At 47.1% G+C, this 17,512-nt stretch overlaps 1 protein-coding gene across 2 annotated transcripts in view; it reads left to right on the forward strand.

Moving 5' to 3' along the window:
- The window catches only part of SKAP1 (src kinase associated phosphoprotein 1), a 125,331-nt gene that overhangs the window by 22,523 nt on the left and 85,296 nt on the right, over positions 1-17,512 (forward strand). For both annotated transcript variants that reach the window (XM_031600781.2, XM_031600782.2), the window contains exon 4: positions 4,075-4,191. In XM_031600781.2, coding sequence (XP_031456641.2) covers positions 4,075-4,191 — 117 coding nt within the window. The remainder of the gene's footprint in view (positions 1-4,074; positions 4,192-17,512) is intronic.

Raw genomic sequence — 17,512 nt, forward strand, 5'->3', positions numbered from 1 at the left:
ACGTGTACCAAAAACCCTCAGCTGTTGGTGTATTAATCACAGGGACAAATCACACAAATCCATATGGGTGCTTAGGAGCTGATGAAGCCTTTAAGGCATTCAAAAAAGAAACCTCATACATTTCCCGGCGCATAAATGTGTTTTAAAAGGTATGTAATTTATAATAGCAACGTTGACAGAGCTTTAACTACACTGCAAAAGCTAAACTGTAATATATTTGCGTGTGAGCAGTGCTTACTGTGTGGGTGCGTCTCTGTTGATGTGTTTCCATGTTGATTCTCTGTAATTTCAGCACTGATTGTAGTCGGGGATATTAAACCATAGTATTGATAATACTTTCACAGCTCTGCTTTGGGAAATGCGTTCCTGCTAAATGAGTCCCTGAAAATGTAGAGATATTAACACTGCCGAGCATGGAGGCAGACGGGAGTTGGATCAGAGGCCTTTATTTTGTAGTGTGATGCTGAAGAGTCATTACTTTAAAGCAGGAACTTCGTTTCCTTGAATATTAAGTGGAGTTGGGGATTTTTACTTCCGCTTTGGCCTGAAATTCCTTATCATAAAGTGTAAATGGAACCCGCTCGGTATTGATTTTTCTTGTGCTCTAAAAAGATGCTTAATGAAACTCTGGGTACCTAAAGGCCTCCACTGCATGCCAAGTGAGCTTAATTGCAGTTCCCTTAACAAGCTACTGGAGATGCTCCCCTTTCTACAAAGCAGCCCTTTCACCTATTTAAGTCCTTTTTCTTTCTGTCTGTCGTGACGCTTTAATTCACTTTTTGGAATATATATGAAGGACAAAGTACAGCTTAAAGAATCACAGAATGGCCTGGCTTGAAAAGGACCTCAATGATCACCTGGTTTCAACCCCCTGCTATGTGCAGGGTTGCCAACCAGCAGCCCAGGCTGCCCAGAGCCACATCCAGCCTGGCCTTGGATGCCTGCAGGGATGGGGCATCCACAGCCTCCTTGGGCAACCTGTTCCATTGCATCACCACCCTGGGAAACCTCAGGCTCTAACTTCATATTAACTGCCCCCCTGTTCACTTTGTGGAAAGGGAGAAAGGCATAGAGGCATTATCTGACAAAACAGAGCAAAACAGAGCCCGAATGGAAGATTTCTTCAGCATTTATCCTAAGCTCTGCCTTCTGCCAGCTCCCAGCCCTGCTCTGCTAGAGCTGCAGGACTCATTTCCAGCACCACGAGCACAAAGTGCAGCTCAGATGGCCCTTCCTTGCAGCCAGCAGCACTTGTGCTGTTCCCTAATTGAGTTCTTTGCATTTCCTTCTTGGTAATATCTTTGAATGACCTTCCAGCACACGATGTGCTGACCTCCAAGCAGGCTCTGCTCAGTGCCCACCAGCATGGATGCCTGGCATCCCAACCCTGGGGACACGATTTGTTCCTCTGCAGTTTTGCCCAGTCGAGGCACAACGAAGCATCTGTGTTAATTGCACACAGTGCCTTCAAGCCTCTCTTTCTGCTGCTGTGCAAGAAGCTGTTTCCACAGAAAACATCAGGCAGCTGAATGATGGCTTTCCTTCCTTCCTTCTCCCTTCCCCATCTTTCCTATCTTCCCTGTACCACGACAATCACAAAGCAAGGAAAGGCACTGAGCACACTCAGGAGTAGCCAAGCAGTGCCAGGGGACCCCAGGATGAGGTGTAAACCCAAGGAACCTCTCACTCTTCCCCCCTTGGAATCAGTCTTGCAGTTGTTCACGCTCCAAAGCACGATGAGTTGGGGGGGTTTTGCTGAGGATCTGAGTGGGAAGACAGAGCAGCTCTGCGTCAGGTGGAGAGTAATTATTTGCTGGAGTTCTGTGCTATTTGGTTTTTATTCCCCATGTTTTCATTAAAAGCTAATGAGTTTTTTTTTTCCTCCGTTCAAAACAATAGCTTGGCCCCTGACAAGTTGTGGGTTATTTTTTCTGCTTGGACTCCACTAGCTGTTGCTGCTCCATAAACTTAATGGAAAAGGAGATGAAAGCACGAAAGTTTGTAAAACAAATCCTTGTTCCCTTCCTTTGTAACTCGCACTGAGTGGCTGCGTGCAGAGCATTTTGTTGATCTTTGGTGTTGCAGCTCTAAAGCAGTTTAAAAATATTCCTAATGCTAAAGCAAACAGAATGCCTTTGTGTTGCAGTAGCTCATGGTTTGAAGCCCTGCTGGGCTTGGCACTGCCTTGTATGTACATTCTGCAGCCTCTGCATTCTTGAGTGGGTTGCTGCAACGTGTGAAAGCCTGGTGTGCACTCCTGGATGCAGAAAGTGAGCCTGCTGCAAGGAGGAGCACATCCTCAGTGGTGACCTCCGTGTTATTTCACATCTGGGAAACGTTCTGCCAAAACAGAGACCTGCGGTTTGACTCTTGCACGTGGTTTATGCATGCAACAGCTACTCCTGATGTTAAAGGCAGTGACTTTATTCTTGCAACTAACTTTGCTGCCCAGGTCCTTGTTCCAAGCAATGCGCTGCAGCCACGCATCAGTGCATGAGCTGCTCCTCCCCGGTGTGGCTGCACCGTGCAGTGCTGCCTCCTGCTATTCAGAAACCATAAACAGTTTGCTCGTTATCACACTAATGCTGCACCTGTATCTCGTTATAGGGGAACACCTGTTACCTTGGTGTTGGCTTGAAAAGCCTGGAGCACTACAGTGCAGTTTGCTCAGTTCTTTTAAGGGCTGAATCGGTTCACAGGAGCTGCCTTGCAATTTTTTTGTTGCAGTGCTGCAAATAATCAGGCCCACAACGCTGCAGCGTGGCACACAGGAAGGCTGCTCATTAGAAATGCATGCATGTAGTGCAAGGATGGAAGATCTCTGCAGTACAGCTCCCACTCAGGTGTGATCGTGCAGCAGGAATTGCAGCCTGACCTTTTGAGTTGGGGGACCTGCAGCTTTTTTCTTGGTGTGAGAAGAGGTTGGTAATGCAGATGCTGAATGATGCACTTTCCAAAAGTTATTTTCATAGAATCATAGAATGGCCTGGCTTGAAAAGGACCACAATGATCATCTGGTTTCAATTCCCTGCTGTGTGCAGGGTCACCAACCAGCAGCCCAGGCTGCCCAGAGCCACATCCAGCCTGGCCTTGGATGCCTGCAGGGATGGGGCATCCACAGCTCCTTGGGCAACCTGTTCCAGTGCCTCACCACCCTCTGTATGAAGAACTTCCTCCTCATATCCAACCAAAACCTCCCTATTTTCTGAATATATACATTTTTCCTCAATCAGATTTGCGTGCTGGGATGGCTGCTGGAATAAAATAAGCACAGAGCTGGAAAGAGTGCTGCTTCTCAGTACATTTCTTGGTGGTGGGAGGAGGACACCCTCCTGTTCCAGCCCTTCATTACCTTTTCATCAGTGCTTGATTCAAAGTACAGAGCACTGTTTTTGTGTTTACTAAGATAAACTTTGTTTGGAACTTAGATTTTTTTTTTTTCCTGTTTGAACGCAATTAACATCAGCTGAAAACTCACCTTTGGAGCTGTTTGTTGTGTGCTGAATGAGGAGCCAGCTGTCTTTACCTCCGTTATCAGCAGTCTGGGCTGTGTGTATTCAGGAAAAAAAGTTGAAAGATGGCTTTTTTTCTAATTTGTTTGAGCTCAGCAGTCTTTTCTCCTCCATGTAGCCTACATGTGCTCCACTTACATTAAAGTTTTATGTTAACATCTTTTCCTATTGGAACTGAGTGCTTTCTGCATAAAACCCGGCATCAGTAACAATATAGGATTCCTCATTCTAGTGAAAGAAGTGATAGGATTCCATGATCTCCTTTTTACAGGTGGATGCTGAGTGCAAGAGCATCGAATGGGACAGGCTTTGGGGCCAAAACCTTACATTTCCAACCTCATCCTTGTGTGCCCTCCAACTCTGTACACACACAACATGGGTGCTGTTGCAGCAGAAATAAGCTGCCTTGGCTCTGAATGCTTCATCCAGCCTTATTACCCAGCAAAGTGAGTTTGGGTTTTGTAGAGAAGGTTGGAAACGGGAAGAAACCCTTTTCAGTGTAGGAAATACGATTTGGATTTGGTAGTATTTTCACTAAAATGAAGCTCTGTTCTCTTTCTAGGAGAGAATCAGCACGATGCTGGCTTTGGGCAGGACAGTTCTGATGAAAATCAGAGCTGGAGTTTGGCCCCTTCCGTGACATCTGATGTCCCACTGCCATTGGACCTGCAGGATGATGGTAAGTCACTGCTAGCCCTTAAAAGTCGTGTGAAGAAGATGGAAATGGTGCAACTCGTATCTCATCCATCTCATAACACTGGAGGTGTTGGTTTTTATTGCCTGATGCCTGTTTTATCAATGCTGAGAAAACGTTGCAGCAATCCTGAACTGCACGCAGTATTGCTGAAGCTCAGTGTATCCTGTGATCATCCTGGAGCAAACTGGAATTGGTTCTTCAGTTTTGTATGAGCAACAGCGATGGGAAAGAGCAGAATTTGACAAGTGGGCGATGTTTTCCAAAATTAAAACACAACTTCTGGGTGCTTTTCTTCTTGGGTGCTCATCCTTATGCTTCAGAGGGGTCACGTTGTCTTCCCATAGCTTTTTTCCTTCCATCTTCTGAAAATTAGGCTCATTTAAATCATCTCTGTTTGAAAAGCCTTTTGGGGACCTTGTAGTGCTTGGGAGTTTGGAGTTCTGTTTTCCCAATAGCACAGAAGCTCTCTTAGCTGAGCAGGGGAGGTGAGCTGGCACGCTGAGCATTCAATGCCAGGCAGAGGTTTCCTGGGCAAAGAGTTGCTGTGATGTTCTCCTCTTGCTTGTGAGCAGTGCTTTAGGGCTGATGGATTTGTGCTATGCTATTGAAATTGGAGCCTGCAGAGTGGAGACAGTTCAGTCTTCTCTGGGGTTATCTGTGGGCCCCAGTGAAGGCTTGATTGCTTTGGTCTCAGGTTCTCAATCTCCTCCTTCCCACAGATCTCGTTTCCTCCTCCTCTTTCACTTCCCATGCACTTTCCCCAATGCTCCCCTTACTCCCCACTCCTCATCCTTTTTCCCTTTCATTTTCTCTGCTTCTTTCCCTCTTCTCCTCCACCTCTTCCCGCTCCCATATATTCTTTCACATCTACTCCCACTCTCGTTAGTGAATTGGTAGTCATCAGTCAAGAGCACAGAGCAATGAGGATTTATTTAGGGTGAGGCCATAAGAGCTGATGGGCACCAAATTTAGTTTCCTCGTGCTGTACAAAGCACCAGGCTTATCTGTCACAAGTATTGATTCATGCTATTAAAAATGGCTTCATCGAGACCGATTAGAGACAAGGTTGGTCTGATAGTTGGGAAAAGAGGTGTGGAATTTGGGTTCAGTTCTTTGAAGGCACCAGAAATGATGCGCTTATTATGCAGCGTGTGCAGATGGAGAGCGTGAGATAGGGATAATGAATGTTGGGCTAATTGGGACATGAAAGGGTGCTGAGGACCTCGAGCTCAGCCTCATCAGGTGAGCAATGTCTTCATGGAGTCTAGGCTTTCTCCTGGCATGTTTATTAAGCTTGTCTGAGAAGGTATTTGCTTTGCTAACTTGGAGGGGTGGTTTTTGGCAGCCCGAAGGGGCAGAGTTTGACATAACACTTGTGAGGTATGCAAACACTTGGCACCACTGGAGATCTGCAGACGCAGATGAGATGCCAGGCTCGATGGAAGTCACCCAAGAGGGGGTGAATGGCCAGGAGGTGGATAACAGAGAGAAAAAAAAAAAATCGCATGCGACAAAAAGAAAGGGGGGAAGAAACTGGCTTTGAGTGCAGTTGCATTGAAATGAGGTGTTGGTTCTTGGGAATTGATAAAAGCACTGAATGTCAGCGAATGATGGGCTTTGCGTGTGTTCATTCTAGATGAAAGTTGGCCAGATTTGGCTGATTGGATTCAGACTGTTGACAGTCTGGAACAGTAAGAGTGAAGGAAGAGAAAAGCTGAATTTTGGGTGATCTTTATGGTCCATTCCAACCCAAGCTATTCTATGAACTCCCCAATGTTATTAATTCAAGGCTTCGGTGGAAACAGATCCCTCTGGCTGGGCTGATGCTCTTTGCTGCAAAAAACAGGGGAGTTTGGGGACAGCAAAGCCACCACTGTTTACTTTCATTCTGCACAGACTTCTTCCTTGCTCTGAACTCGTGTTGGGAATCAGAGATCCTTTCAAGTTGTCTCTGGAGGGAGCAAGAGGGGCTGTGTGAGTTGGGGATGACTTTACTCAATGAGGCATGGCCTCGCTCTGTAGGATTGTCCCTAATGAGTGATTAAGAAGCTAATGTTTGTACAGTGCTGGGAGGCTGCGAAGCTCTGTAGAAGCACAAAGTACTGCCATAATGAGAAGTATTTCTGATGAGACACTTCCCACGTAATGTACTCTGCTCAGACCACGGAAGACTTTTGAGAAAATATTTTCTTTTAAATGGATAGATTGCTAAATCTGCCAGTGTTCTGTGATTTAGTTTTCCTGAGCGTAAGGTATCGCTTCCTGAGGGGGCTGGAGAGGCTGCAGCTTTAACATTTAGCACTTTTAGATATTGCTTTATCTGTTCTTTTCTTTTTCTTTTTTTTTCTTCCCCTCGGCTCTTTTAGCAGCGCTGCTCCTATCATAACAAAGCCAGTGATGTCTTACTGGAGGGACACTGAGGCAGCAGCTAAATGATTCACCCCATGTCAGAGCATCACATGGAGCTGGGGGTTGTGGGCACTGCAGCCCCTGCCTGGTGGCTGTTCTGCTGGTGTCACCAGGAGAAGAGCAACCATATATTGGTAGAACAGAGGTGTACGTTAGGAAGGGAGCATAACTCACAGTGACAGGGGTTTGCTTTACGGGTTCTGTTAGGCAGGGTATCCGTGGTAAGAAATCTCAGCTCTGACTTGCAAGGTTTTTCCATTGTGTCTGTGGGCAGACAAACAGCTCCTCCAGTTGTGTGTGTGTGTTTTTTAAAACGTCGAAGTTCCCAGCGTCTGAAAATCAAATCCTTTGGCAAAAGACGCCCTTTGCTTCATAAAGACCTGCTAAAAAATGGCTTCTGTCTTCAAAGCTGTGGAGGGCAGTAGGTGAGATGGTCCATCACTGCGCCCCAGTGGCTTGGGGGAGAGGGGGCCAAGATAAAATGGAATTGTGATACTGAAGGCTGGGGGGAGGAGGGAGGATGAGAAACTGTGAAGAGGTGATGCATCTTTGATTTACTTCTTAAACCTGTTTGCATCCTGGAGATGCCCTATTTGCTCCTGCTTGGCCTTCTGTTACATGTGACTGGGTAGGGAAAATCCTGCAGCGAGTTTTGTGTTCTCTGCAAGAAGGGCTTGCAGAGAAGCCAGCCTGGAAATGCAGGGGATGAGGCTGCAAAGTTATCTTGGAACTTGCTGCCTTGTCCCTGGTGGCCTCCATGCATCCCCTGCACGCACTTCGGGTGTCACATTTTCCCTGATGCTATTCAGCAGCACCGAACCATCCTCTCCAAAGCATTCAATGCTCCGAACCGTGCGCGCTCCCCGGCTTCCAGACAATCCGTACGCATGCAGTTACACCTTCTGCTTTTAATTCCCCCCCCCCGTCTTTCCTTACGTGTTTCTGCTGGGGGCTCTGGGGACAGCGATCCCAACGTCGGGGTCCGCCGCCCACCCCGCCTGCAGGGCGCTCGCTGTCGGCTGGCGGAGTTCCGCAGCGCCCCCTGGTGGCGCGGAGGTGAAGTGCCGTCCGGGGGGCTGGGGGGGGGGAGGGTTGGATGTGCGGTCGGTCTGTCGCGATGTTGTTGTTGTTTTTTTTTTGTTTTGTTTTGTTTTCATTTCAACCTTCAACTTGAAATAAACGGCAGTCCGGAAAGAAACGAGCAAATAAAACAGGTTGTTTTATGAAATTTCTTTTTACTGCCGCGGGAATGCGAGCAGCGGGTTTTGGCAGCACGGCGTGGGCTGAGCGACACCCTTGGGTTGGCTCAAAAACGGCACAGTTTGGTTTTTTTTTTTTTTCCCCCAAAGCCGAAGTGGAAATTGTGGTGTTTTTTTTCCCCCAAACTGCGGTGCTGGGGAGGCACGGGGCGGCCACATGTGTGGGCAGCAGGCACAGGGCTGGCATGGCACAGGCAGCTCGAGCCACAGCCCAGCGAGCTGCCAGCCCCAAAGCTGCTGAAGTTTGGGTCTGATTTCCCTTAAAAACTGCGTGAAATAAAATGCAGACTAAGAAACTGACTGTTGCAGAAATTCTGAGTGTCTGCAGGTTCAATAGCCTGTATGGATCAAACCCGGAATGTCCACAGATGAGTGCCATTTACAGGTTGAAAGCTTTATATATATACTTTTTTCTTTTAAAATCCCATTAGAAGCAATTATCTCTGTCTCCCCAATGTCCAGACATGTCCTTTTGTTGCTTCTGAGTGTGTTGTTATAAACTTGCTGTTGATGTACTTGATGAAACAGCAAAAGAAACGCTTTGGAAATGGTCTGACAGGCATCCCTTGTGGCTCCTTTCCTTGGGCATCATCACATGGAGCCAGGGCTTAAAGCACAGCTGGGTCATAGTTTTGCAGGACATCAATTCTGTAGCAGGGCTGCCTATAGGACTGGATGGGAGTTTTGTTAAAGAGAGGAGAACAGGCAAAAATCCATGGAATTGGAATTTCTCAAAAAATAATATATAGATGTGTACTGATGCTGCGTGATAGGAAGAAATTGGGCTTCCTTAAAGCTGCCGTTCTTTGAATGACCATTTTCTGAATGCACTGTAACATCTGTACCTTCAAACCCAGTGTGATGATGTCTCTGGCACTGTGCACATCAGTCCTCGGAGTGGGACTGTGGGCAAAAGGTTTGGTTGTGTTTTCTGCAGAGCAACTCTGCTCACCTTTGTATTGAGGGTTATTGCCGTGGGGTGGAGAGGAGGAGGGTGGGCTGCCAAAAGAGCTGTGAATATTACACAGGAGAGCCCAGACCTTTGGAGCAAATGGGCAGAGGTAAGAGTAATGCCACCAAGATTTCCAGCTTTCATTTAAAACCAAAGTGGCTTCGTGTCGCCCTTTGGGATTTTACAGCTGCAGCAAACATGTGAGTAATAGGAAGTTGCACTGAGTTGTGGCTGCTCCCATCAGCTGGGCACGGTGAGATGCAGATGCTGCTCCTGCCTGAACTCACGCTGATATGGGTGCTCATTTTCAGCCTGGAGTCATTATTTCCCCCTAACTGAGATGTTTGGAAGACGATCCAAGGGTCTGTGAATGAGCTCAGGGGGTCTGGAGGAAGGCAGCTGAATGGGATGCGAGGTGCTGGTGGCTTTTTGCAGCTGAGGGCTGTCAACATCAGAGCTGTTTTTATGCAGTGCAACACGTCTGTGATTGTCTTTGCCTTTGGGTGTTCCATGCCTCGGTTTGTGGCTTGGAAGGGGTTTTTTTGCCCTAACCACTGTGATGTTTGTTTGGTTTTTTAAGCTGAGATTCTGCAGTGATTCCTTAAGAGCTCTTAAAAAAAAAAAACAAAACAAAAACAAACAACAACAAACCCAAAATGTTATGAAATGTGGTGTAAAATCTCAGCAGTGTGAGTCTGTGGCACCTCAGACAAGAGTTATAACTCAAGTTACGTAGACCTCAGCGCAGTGCTAATAACTTATTAATGCAGCTTTTCCAAAGCAAAAACCTTTACTTCTCCACTCCTTGCCAACAGGGGAAAGCATAATTAAAGTTTTTTTTTTCTTTCTTCTTTTTTTTTTTCTTCTGATTGTTTCGTAAGCATGGGATCAAATGGATGGATGTGCTTTTCCTACCTGGAGGACAGCCCTTCACAATGAGGTGTTATGGGGATTTTTTTGGTAAGATGCTTAATAGAGCATGGGGCGAGCAAGGAGCATTGAGTGATGACTGCAGCAGGCAGTGCCCTCCACCTGTGGTTATTTCTGTGGGGCTCAGTGAGGTTTAGGAACTGCCTCAGCCTTCTCTTATGGCCAACTGAGCATCCCTGTGTCTGACCCATGTGAATTATGGAGGTGTGGGTTGCAGCTGCGGGGGGGGGGGGGGGGGGGGCTGGGATCACACACCCGCCTCCTAAAGGCCTTTTTTTATTCATGAGGATGTAAATCTGAGGTGTTTTGTGTCTCTGTGTTCTCCCCGGCAGAGGGGATCGATAGGCAAGAAATGTAACCTTAACGAAGTGTCGGGGTGGAACTTCATCACATCTCCTGTTCTGCTCGTTCTTAAAGAAAGCAATTTCGGCTTCCTGCATTGCTGGGGGGCAGAGCATCTCAGTGCGAGCCCACGTACTGCAAAAGGAAAGAGGGTCAGAGATGCTCGGGTTGAGCTAATTGTAAGGGTAGGTTTCAGCTTGGCAAAGATGTTGGTTTTGATATTTTGCTTGCTAGAATTTGGAGCATCATGACATAGTTAGCAGGGAAGGGCTCTTCCTAATGGCAAAGTCTGAAGCCAAGGTGAACTTCCCTTCGTGCATGGGGCGCATCTGTAGGACAAGTGGACACGTGGGCCAGCATGCTGCATGGATGGGATAAAACAGCTTCATCCCATAGACAGGGTTAGGTACTATGTGCTCACCTGGCTGGAACTGCTCGTGGGAGCTACAATGGTACATTGCAGGATCAATCTGAGCTCACTAACGAGTCCTGAAGTACGAAATTCCCAGCTGAGAGAAATGGTCTGGACAGCAATAAAAAGCCTTGCTATATATACACACACATTAACACATGCTCAGCTACTGCTGACTTCATTGTGACTTAAGCACGTACGTGAATATTTGGTTCAGTGTGAGCCATGGGGAACACATTAAGTTATTACTCAGGTTGATGTAGCGCTGAAAATCACTGCACGCCAAAAAAAAAAATAAAGCCACTGTCCTGGAGAATTTAATTTAAAGTCTGCTTATAATAAATTCCAAAGCGAAACGTTTTCAGGGACAACTGGAGGGAGGAAAAGGAGGAAAAAGCCTTTTTTTTTTTTTCCTTTTAATTTCTTTCAGAGCTTCACCCAGCTGCCTTCTTCTCCCTGGAGCTGCTGGTGGGGTTACAGAAGCAGAGGGGCTGTGCTGCTGGTTGGCACTGTCATTCTGCAGGAGGGCATTGCCACGTTGATGTGCACGTGTCGTTTGGAGCAGCTCTGTTGAAGGCATCCAGTGATGAAGCGCTTCTTGAAACAAGCAAAACTTTTCTTGTTGAACCCTCTGGGCAAGCTGGAAGCTGAAAGGGACTGTGTATCCATGCTGATTCTTGGGCTGTGCTGCTGGGTTGATACCCGCATGCATTGGGGCACAACCTATGGGATGCCAAGCAGACGCTGGGACTGGCAGCTCTAAGGCAGCATGTGGGAAGAGCAGGCGAAACAATCAGCACCATCCTTCAACCTGATAATGCTTTCTCACCAACTAATAGCTCCTTGTTCATCAAGGAAACGAATGTGTGCTGAGGTGACACGCTCTTCACCCACTGCTCTTTGTTCTGGGGTCCTCCAGACTGATTTTATCAGCTGCGGCGCTGACAAATGTCCCCCCAAACTTTAACGCTATGTAAAATTGAGTTATGGGGTTTTAAGGTTAGACTCCTCTGGCTGAAGGTTGATTGTCTCCGAGAGATAAAGGAATCAGTACTCAACAATAACAAAATCTTTGCCATAGGATAATGCCTGTTATTGAGCTCACAGCTCTCTTTATTTGGTTACAAAGCTTCGCCGCTATTTTTTTCTCCCCGCACTCGTAGGTTTAAGTGGGAGCTGCTGTTGGAAATTGGTGAATTGCTGCTGTTCCTCTCCCCACCCTCACTGTGTGCTCGCACAAACGCTCGGGCAGATGGATCAATTCCTCCCATCGCCCAAGGCTGTGTGTTTAACCGAGTTACCCTCAATGTGGCACCTCCATAGCACTCGGGGTGGCCTTTGGAGGAAGAAACCTTGACTTCCTCACCCAGACAAACCCAAAGGAGACCCAAGGAGTAGGAGAGCATTCGAGTGGTTTTGCAGTGAGATTCAGTCATCAGAATGGAAGGCACAATTCCCACAGAGCTGGGGTGCAAACCAGTTGACCCGGGTTGGGAATGGCATCTTTGTTCCTAGGAGCCCCGAGCACCTTGTGCGGATTCTCTGGCCAAAGAGCTGTTTTGTATTTAGTAATGAGGCTTGGCCATCTGCTGTACACATAGATGGTCTGCAGAGGATGAAAGCATGGCAAAAAATAATGGAATTTTGGGGGAAGGAATCGGAAGTTTATTTTAACTTTAAATATATGGTACCTGGGGCAAAGGTATTTGGTGCCGAAGCGACCTAATGCTCCCAAAGGAGATGCCTGGAGGGGCTGGCAGATGGGCAGAGAAGTCCCAACATCCAAGGGAGGACAAAATTTAATGGAGTGAAGCTCCCAATGCTCTCTAAACTCCTTCCAGATCCTGGGAATGCTCTCCCTCCCCTGATAACCACCTGATGCATGGGGTGTGTGGGGAGATGTGCTTGATAGGGGTGACGTTTCCTTGAAGATTTGGAGTGCTCAGGTTGGTGGGGTCAACGTTGGGATGTAGGGTTGTCCTGTCCACCTCTCATAGCTCATCCCTCTGCTTTACCTGCTCTTGGTTACCCAAAAGGACAGAACTCTGCTGTCCCCCGAAGGCTGTGGGCATCTGCAGGAGTGATCTTTGGCTCGGTGAAGCTTTCCAATCTACCCTAACTCTTGCCTCCTTAAGCCTTATTCAAGAATTGCTCGCTTGGTATTTATACCCTTAAATATCAGTGCTGTGCATGTCGCTTAGTGGGGGTTACAAAACTGATGTGCCACGAGCTTTGAGATTTGAATTTTAATATACCTCTGGCCCAAGGTGTGCTGGCTGCTAACCTCAATTCAGACCCATTTTCTCACCTCCTTTGGGGGGATGCACAGACAGGGATAGAGGCTGGCATCCCCAGTGGTAAAACAGAACATTTTCCAGTGCTGAATGTGCAGTGAATTACCTTTTTTTTTTTTTGTTACCCTAGTTTATTCTTTAGTGGCTTGAACCTCGTTTTATTGTTCTATCTGTATGCCTAACCTCTCAATGTCCCCTACTATTATTTCCTCTGCTTTCACTTGATATTTGCATTACCACCTAATTTAGTATCTTCCTGCTCATTGAATTAATGGACTGTTTACTTGCCTTAGATAAAATGGGGACTGATACCCTGCAGTACCCCAACACAGACGCTTCTCCCCCACGTGACGCAAAGCCATTTATCAGCAGCTTTTGTCTGTGGCCCTTGGGCCAATTTTCAGCTTCTATCCGAGCGGAGGGAAATTAATTTTTTTTTTTTTCTCCCCCCAGTGAGATTTGCTGTGGCACCGCATCAAACGCTCAGTAAAGTCTCCAGATATATTGCATCTTCCACATTACCCTCCGTCTGCTAATTCTGTGGCTTGATCAGAAAGGCTGACCAGATGTGCCTGAGGTCATTCCCTCTTTGCAAACCCAAAGGTTGCTTGTTGCCACGAAGGCAATTATTGCCTAGGTGCTCATAAAGTAATTGACTCCCTTTTCAGTTTTTAATCTGGCCTGTTATCTTATGAGCGCGACGTGAGATTTGTGAGAGCGTTTTTCAGCTTCACCTTGGTGGTGTGTTTTTAAATTCGGGTGCTAGCTTGGATTATTGCCCTCTCCCCTTCTCTTATCTATCTGCTGTGATTAGAAGGAATGGCCGATGGTTTGTTACGCTCAGGAACTCTGTTAATGTCGTTCCTCAAAGACTTCATGCAAATGGAGATTGGTGGGAAGGAAGGCACGGCTTGGAAGTATAGAACCTTCACATAGGGGTATGTCTGTCCGTCCTGTTCTGTGCTTACACCCAAGTCCTAGAGCTGATGTAGGAAAGCTGGTGCTTACCTGAGCAATATCTGATGGAGAAGCGCATGACTTCTGCTCCTTTGAGTTGTAATGGCATCTCCCAAGTGGGTGAGAATTCTTTGCTGCCAACATTTCGCCACATTTGTCATCTAGTGGACATCGGGGTGGTGACACTCCTCTTAAGATGGGTTTCCAGTTTGCTTTCTGTCAAGGTTGATTTAGAGGTGCTTTCTTTCCAACTGTTAAGTGGAAATTCTACATCTGCTTTGAGTGCCTTCCTGGGTCTGCTCGCTTTGCTTGACTGGATGCATCAATTAACATTGGGGAAAAAACGCATCTTATTTGGAATCGAGAACAGTTTTGGTACCTTTTCTTTTCAAATGCAGTTTGAATGAGTGGATCAGAAATGCATCAGTTTTATAGTTGAGGTCTTGCAAACGCACTCGTGCCTGAAGATAAAAAAAACAAACCCAACCCAACAACAGAAAAGTAAAGCAAGATGATTGGAAAACGCGCCCACTTTTACGATGGAAAACTCGCCAGCCCTGCCAAGGGAAAGGAAGGCCAGACAGTATCAGTATTTGAATATTCTCTTTTGCTTCTTTTCTTTGATATGCAAACTTGCTGCTGATCAAAGAACTCTGGGAAGAGGAGGACAATAGTGCAGAGCATGGCGGCTGGGTTCTGGCTCCTGGGTTTGATCCCATGACCAGGATTGGGATGGTGCTGTGCTCCCCTCCCCCTGGTCCTCCTGCTCAGCCCCGGGTTCACGGAGCAGCAGGGGAGCGAGGGGCACACGCACAAGCCCTGAGGTTGCAAAAATGCCATAAAATGGCTATAGCTGTGTCGCCTACAAAGCCTCCATCCCTCTTGGGTACCCCAGTATGCTAAATCTGTGGGTTCAGGCTTGGGGCAGGTGGTAGGATTTGCTCCTTTAATCTTCACTGTCTATTTATTACAGTGGAGCTCCAGGGCATCTGAGCATGGCCTTTCTTGCCAAGAGACCATAACAAATGGCTGCACTACCTCTGACACAGAGCCGGGCTTTGCGCACCACCTATCTGCGCTCTTCGGTGTTGGCTCCTTCTGTCTCCGCTTCTCCTTTTGTTAGGATGCTGATAAAACTGGAGAGGGCAGGAAGGGATGTGAATGCACAGAGCAGCTCCGGGTGACCCCAGGCACCTGCCCTCCCCCTGGCTTCCTGTCTGCCCTTGGCTCATTTGTCAGGAGGGGGGGGAGATGCTCACCTTGCGGATGAGAAAGCGCACTGCCCCGGGCCATGGGACCGTGACTTAGGGTAACCCTTTTCCCTTTGTTTACTCTTAGGTATTGAACCCTTTTGCAATTGCTAATTATTTTTCAATTACCCAAGACAAATGCAAAGGTTAGGGAGGTGCCATTTCTCAGTGACCCTGCTTGTCAATCGCCGCGACTCTTTATTAATGTCGGAGCTGGGTTGGTTAGATTTTTCTTGGTGGTTTTAAAGAATAAGAGAAAGCATCGTGAATTGCAGAGGTAATTTAAGCCTCACATTGGCTGTGAGTGCTATCAGAAATTATTAGGACAGAAGTGGGAAGTTCCTTTCGTTGCAACTTAGTTTTATTTTTAATGGGGAAAAAAAAGCATCTGTAGATAAGGTGGAGAACCACAGTGAACCTCAGCCTTATAGAAGAAGGCACGACAGACTTGTCCTACTCTCCTGCAAGATAATTTAATTGTTCCAGTGATGTTTTGTGGTACAACCACAGCATCAAAGCTCTTTTGCACCAATTTATAGCTTGGAAGAGCTCGCAGTTCAAATAGGCAAAAAGACAGGACAGGGGATAATGGAGATGTGGTTACTGTGTGAAGTGATTTGCCTCCAGCACACCTAACGCTGGAGCAGACACAGTTTGAGAGGGTGAATTGAGGGTTGAGAAAACAGCCGTGATGTGCACATAAGTTCTGGATTTGCCATGTGGATTCTACTGAATCTGAGCTATGGTCTGTCTGAGAAAACCCATTTTTGGCAGCTGGATGACCTTGGCTCCCTCCTTGGTTGGGTCTGGAGGGACAGGGGACGGTGGGGCCATCCAGCACCCCGATGCTCAGTGCTTTTATCCTCCACGTTGGAGTTCCAGGAGGCATTGGCTTCAATCTCCATGTCAGTATTTGGGTTCCCTGCTGCAGTAAAGCTTTTAATTCAAACATCCCAGACTCCTTGGAGGGGTCTGCAGTGTTGGGGTGCAGCCTGCAAAGGGGGGTCAGGGCTGCGTGTGAGATGCTGTTCGCCCCTTCTTTTGTAGAGCTCAGTCTCTTGGCTCCCTATTGAACTGGGGAGGCTTGAAAACCCCCCGTTCTTTTCACGAGATGGATTTTGCAGCCTGTCTCCAGGCAGCTCAAAACCCAAAGGGCATCGCTGAACACACCAGCAACAAAATAGCATCTGGGGGGAGGGAATAGGAGGACAGAGGAAGATGGAAAACCTTCTATACAATAATTAGAATAAAATTGGGGTATCGAGAATACAGGGGTCAGCTTCTGTTCACACCAATATGGCTTTCACCTTGTAGAGAAAGGCCTGCACCAGGTAATTAGGTCAAGTCAATGATTATATATCTTTAAGCGAAGTGGAAGGGACTGTAATTGTGATGAAATTTGTTTGAAGAGGGAAAGCATGGGGAATTTTGTTTAAAGGTAACGAGTTCAAAGGGTAAATGAAGTTCAAGGTTCAGTTCCTGTTCACTTCTAACAAAAAAAAAAAAAAAAAAAAGAAGAGAGGAAAAAAAAGAAAGGGGAGAAAAAAAAAGACCCACGCACACCAAGCAGCCAATATTTCTATCAGACGAGTTGCTTTATCTTTTGGAGAAGGGAATGGGATCATATCCCTGTAGGAAAACTGGAATTAAAACAGTGACAGCTCTTTAATGGGGCTTTCTTTCTTTAGGAGCCAACAGAAGGGTAAAACCTTGTGTAATGTTTTCTTTTCTTTTCTTTTTTATCTCGTTGGTTTATTCGTCCCTTCGGAGCGCTGCTGCTGGCAGCCACCTCGAATGCAAATCGGGGACATCCTGAGATGGGGTTCTGCTGTGATATGCAAATCCCCACTTTGTTTAAGGGAACTTTTCAAGAGAGGCAAAGGCAGCTGGCACTGCAAGCCTGGAAGGATGGGGAAAGCTTCCCAGTGTTGGGAGGCTTCAACCGATGGGATTTCAACTTCCCACAAAGGTCTTTGGTGGAAGAAAAGCTTTTTTTCCTGCTCGTACTGCTGAAAAGTCTGTTTTCATCCCAATAAATGTGCAACTGAGCAAGCTGGAGAGTGGATCCCATAGCACGAGGGAGGGCTTGGATGCTCTTAGACCTGGGAGAAAAGGGCATAAGAAAACATAGTTGGTGCTGTGCACGTGAGTGTAGAGAGGAGAGCTGGGTGATACGCACGTGAGGACCTGCAGCATCACTGTGTGACCTTGGAAGTTGTGATTGTGCCACCAGATCTGATCTGTGTTGGCTCTGGAGGGTTGGCCCCATTCCTTGCACTGCTGCGTTGGCTGCAGTTGGGGTTCCCAATGCCCAGATCTGAGATTTGGGCCCAGAGTTTGCAAGTGATGCTCAGAGGTGGCCTTTTAGGGGGGTTTGGGGCGTTTGTCCCCTTGTCTGTGAAGCAAGGGAGGCAGTGTTGCTGGTGATGACTGTGCTGATCCTGCACAGGCGTTGAGCCCCGCTGCTTTTCTTCCTCATGGCTCTATTATGGGGCAGG

This window comes from Phasianus colchicus, chromosome 26 (assembly GCF_987193195.1).
Source record: "Phasianus colchicus chromosome 26, bPhaCol1.hap1.1, whole genome shotgun sequence".
Lineage (NCBI taxonomy): Eukaryota > Metazoa > Chordata > Aves > Galliformes > Phasianidae > Phasianus > Phasianus colchicus.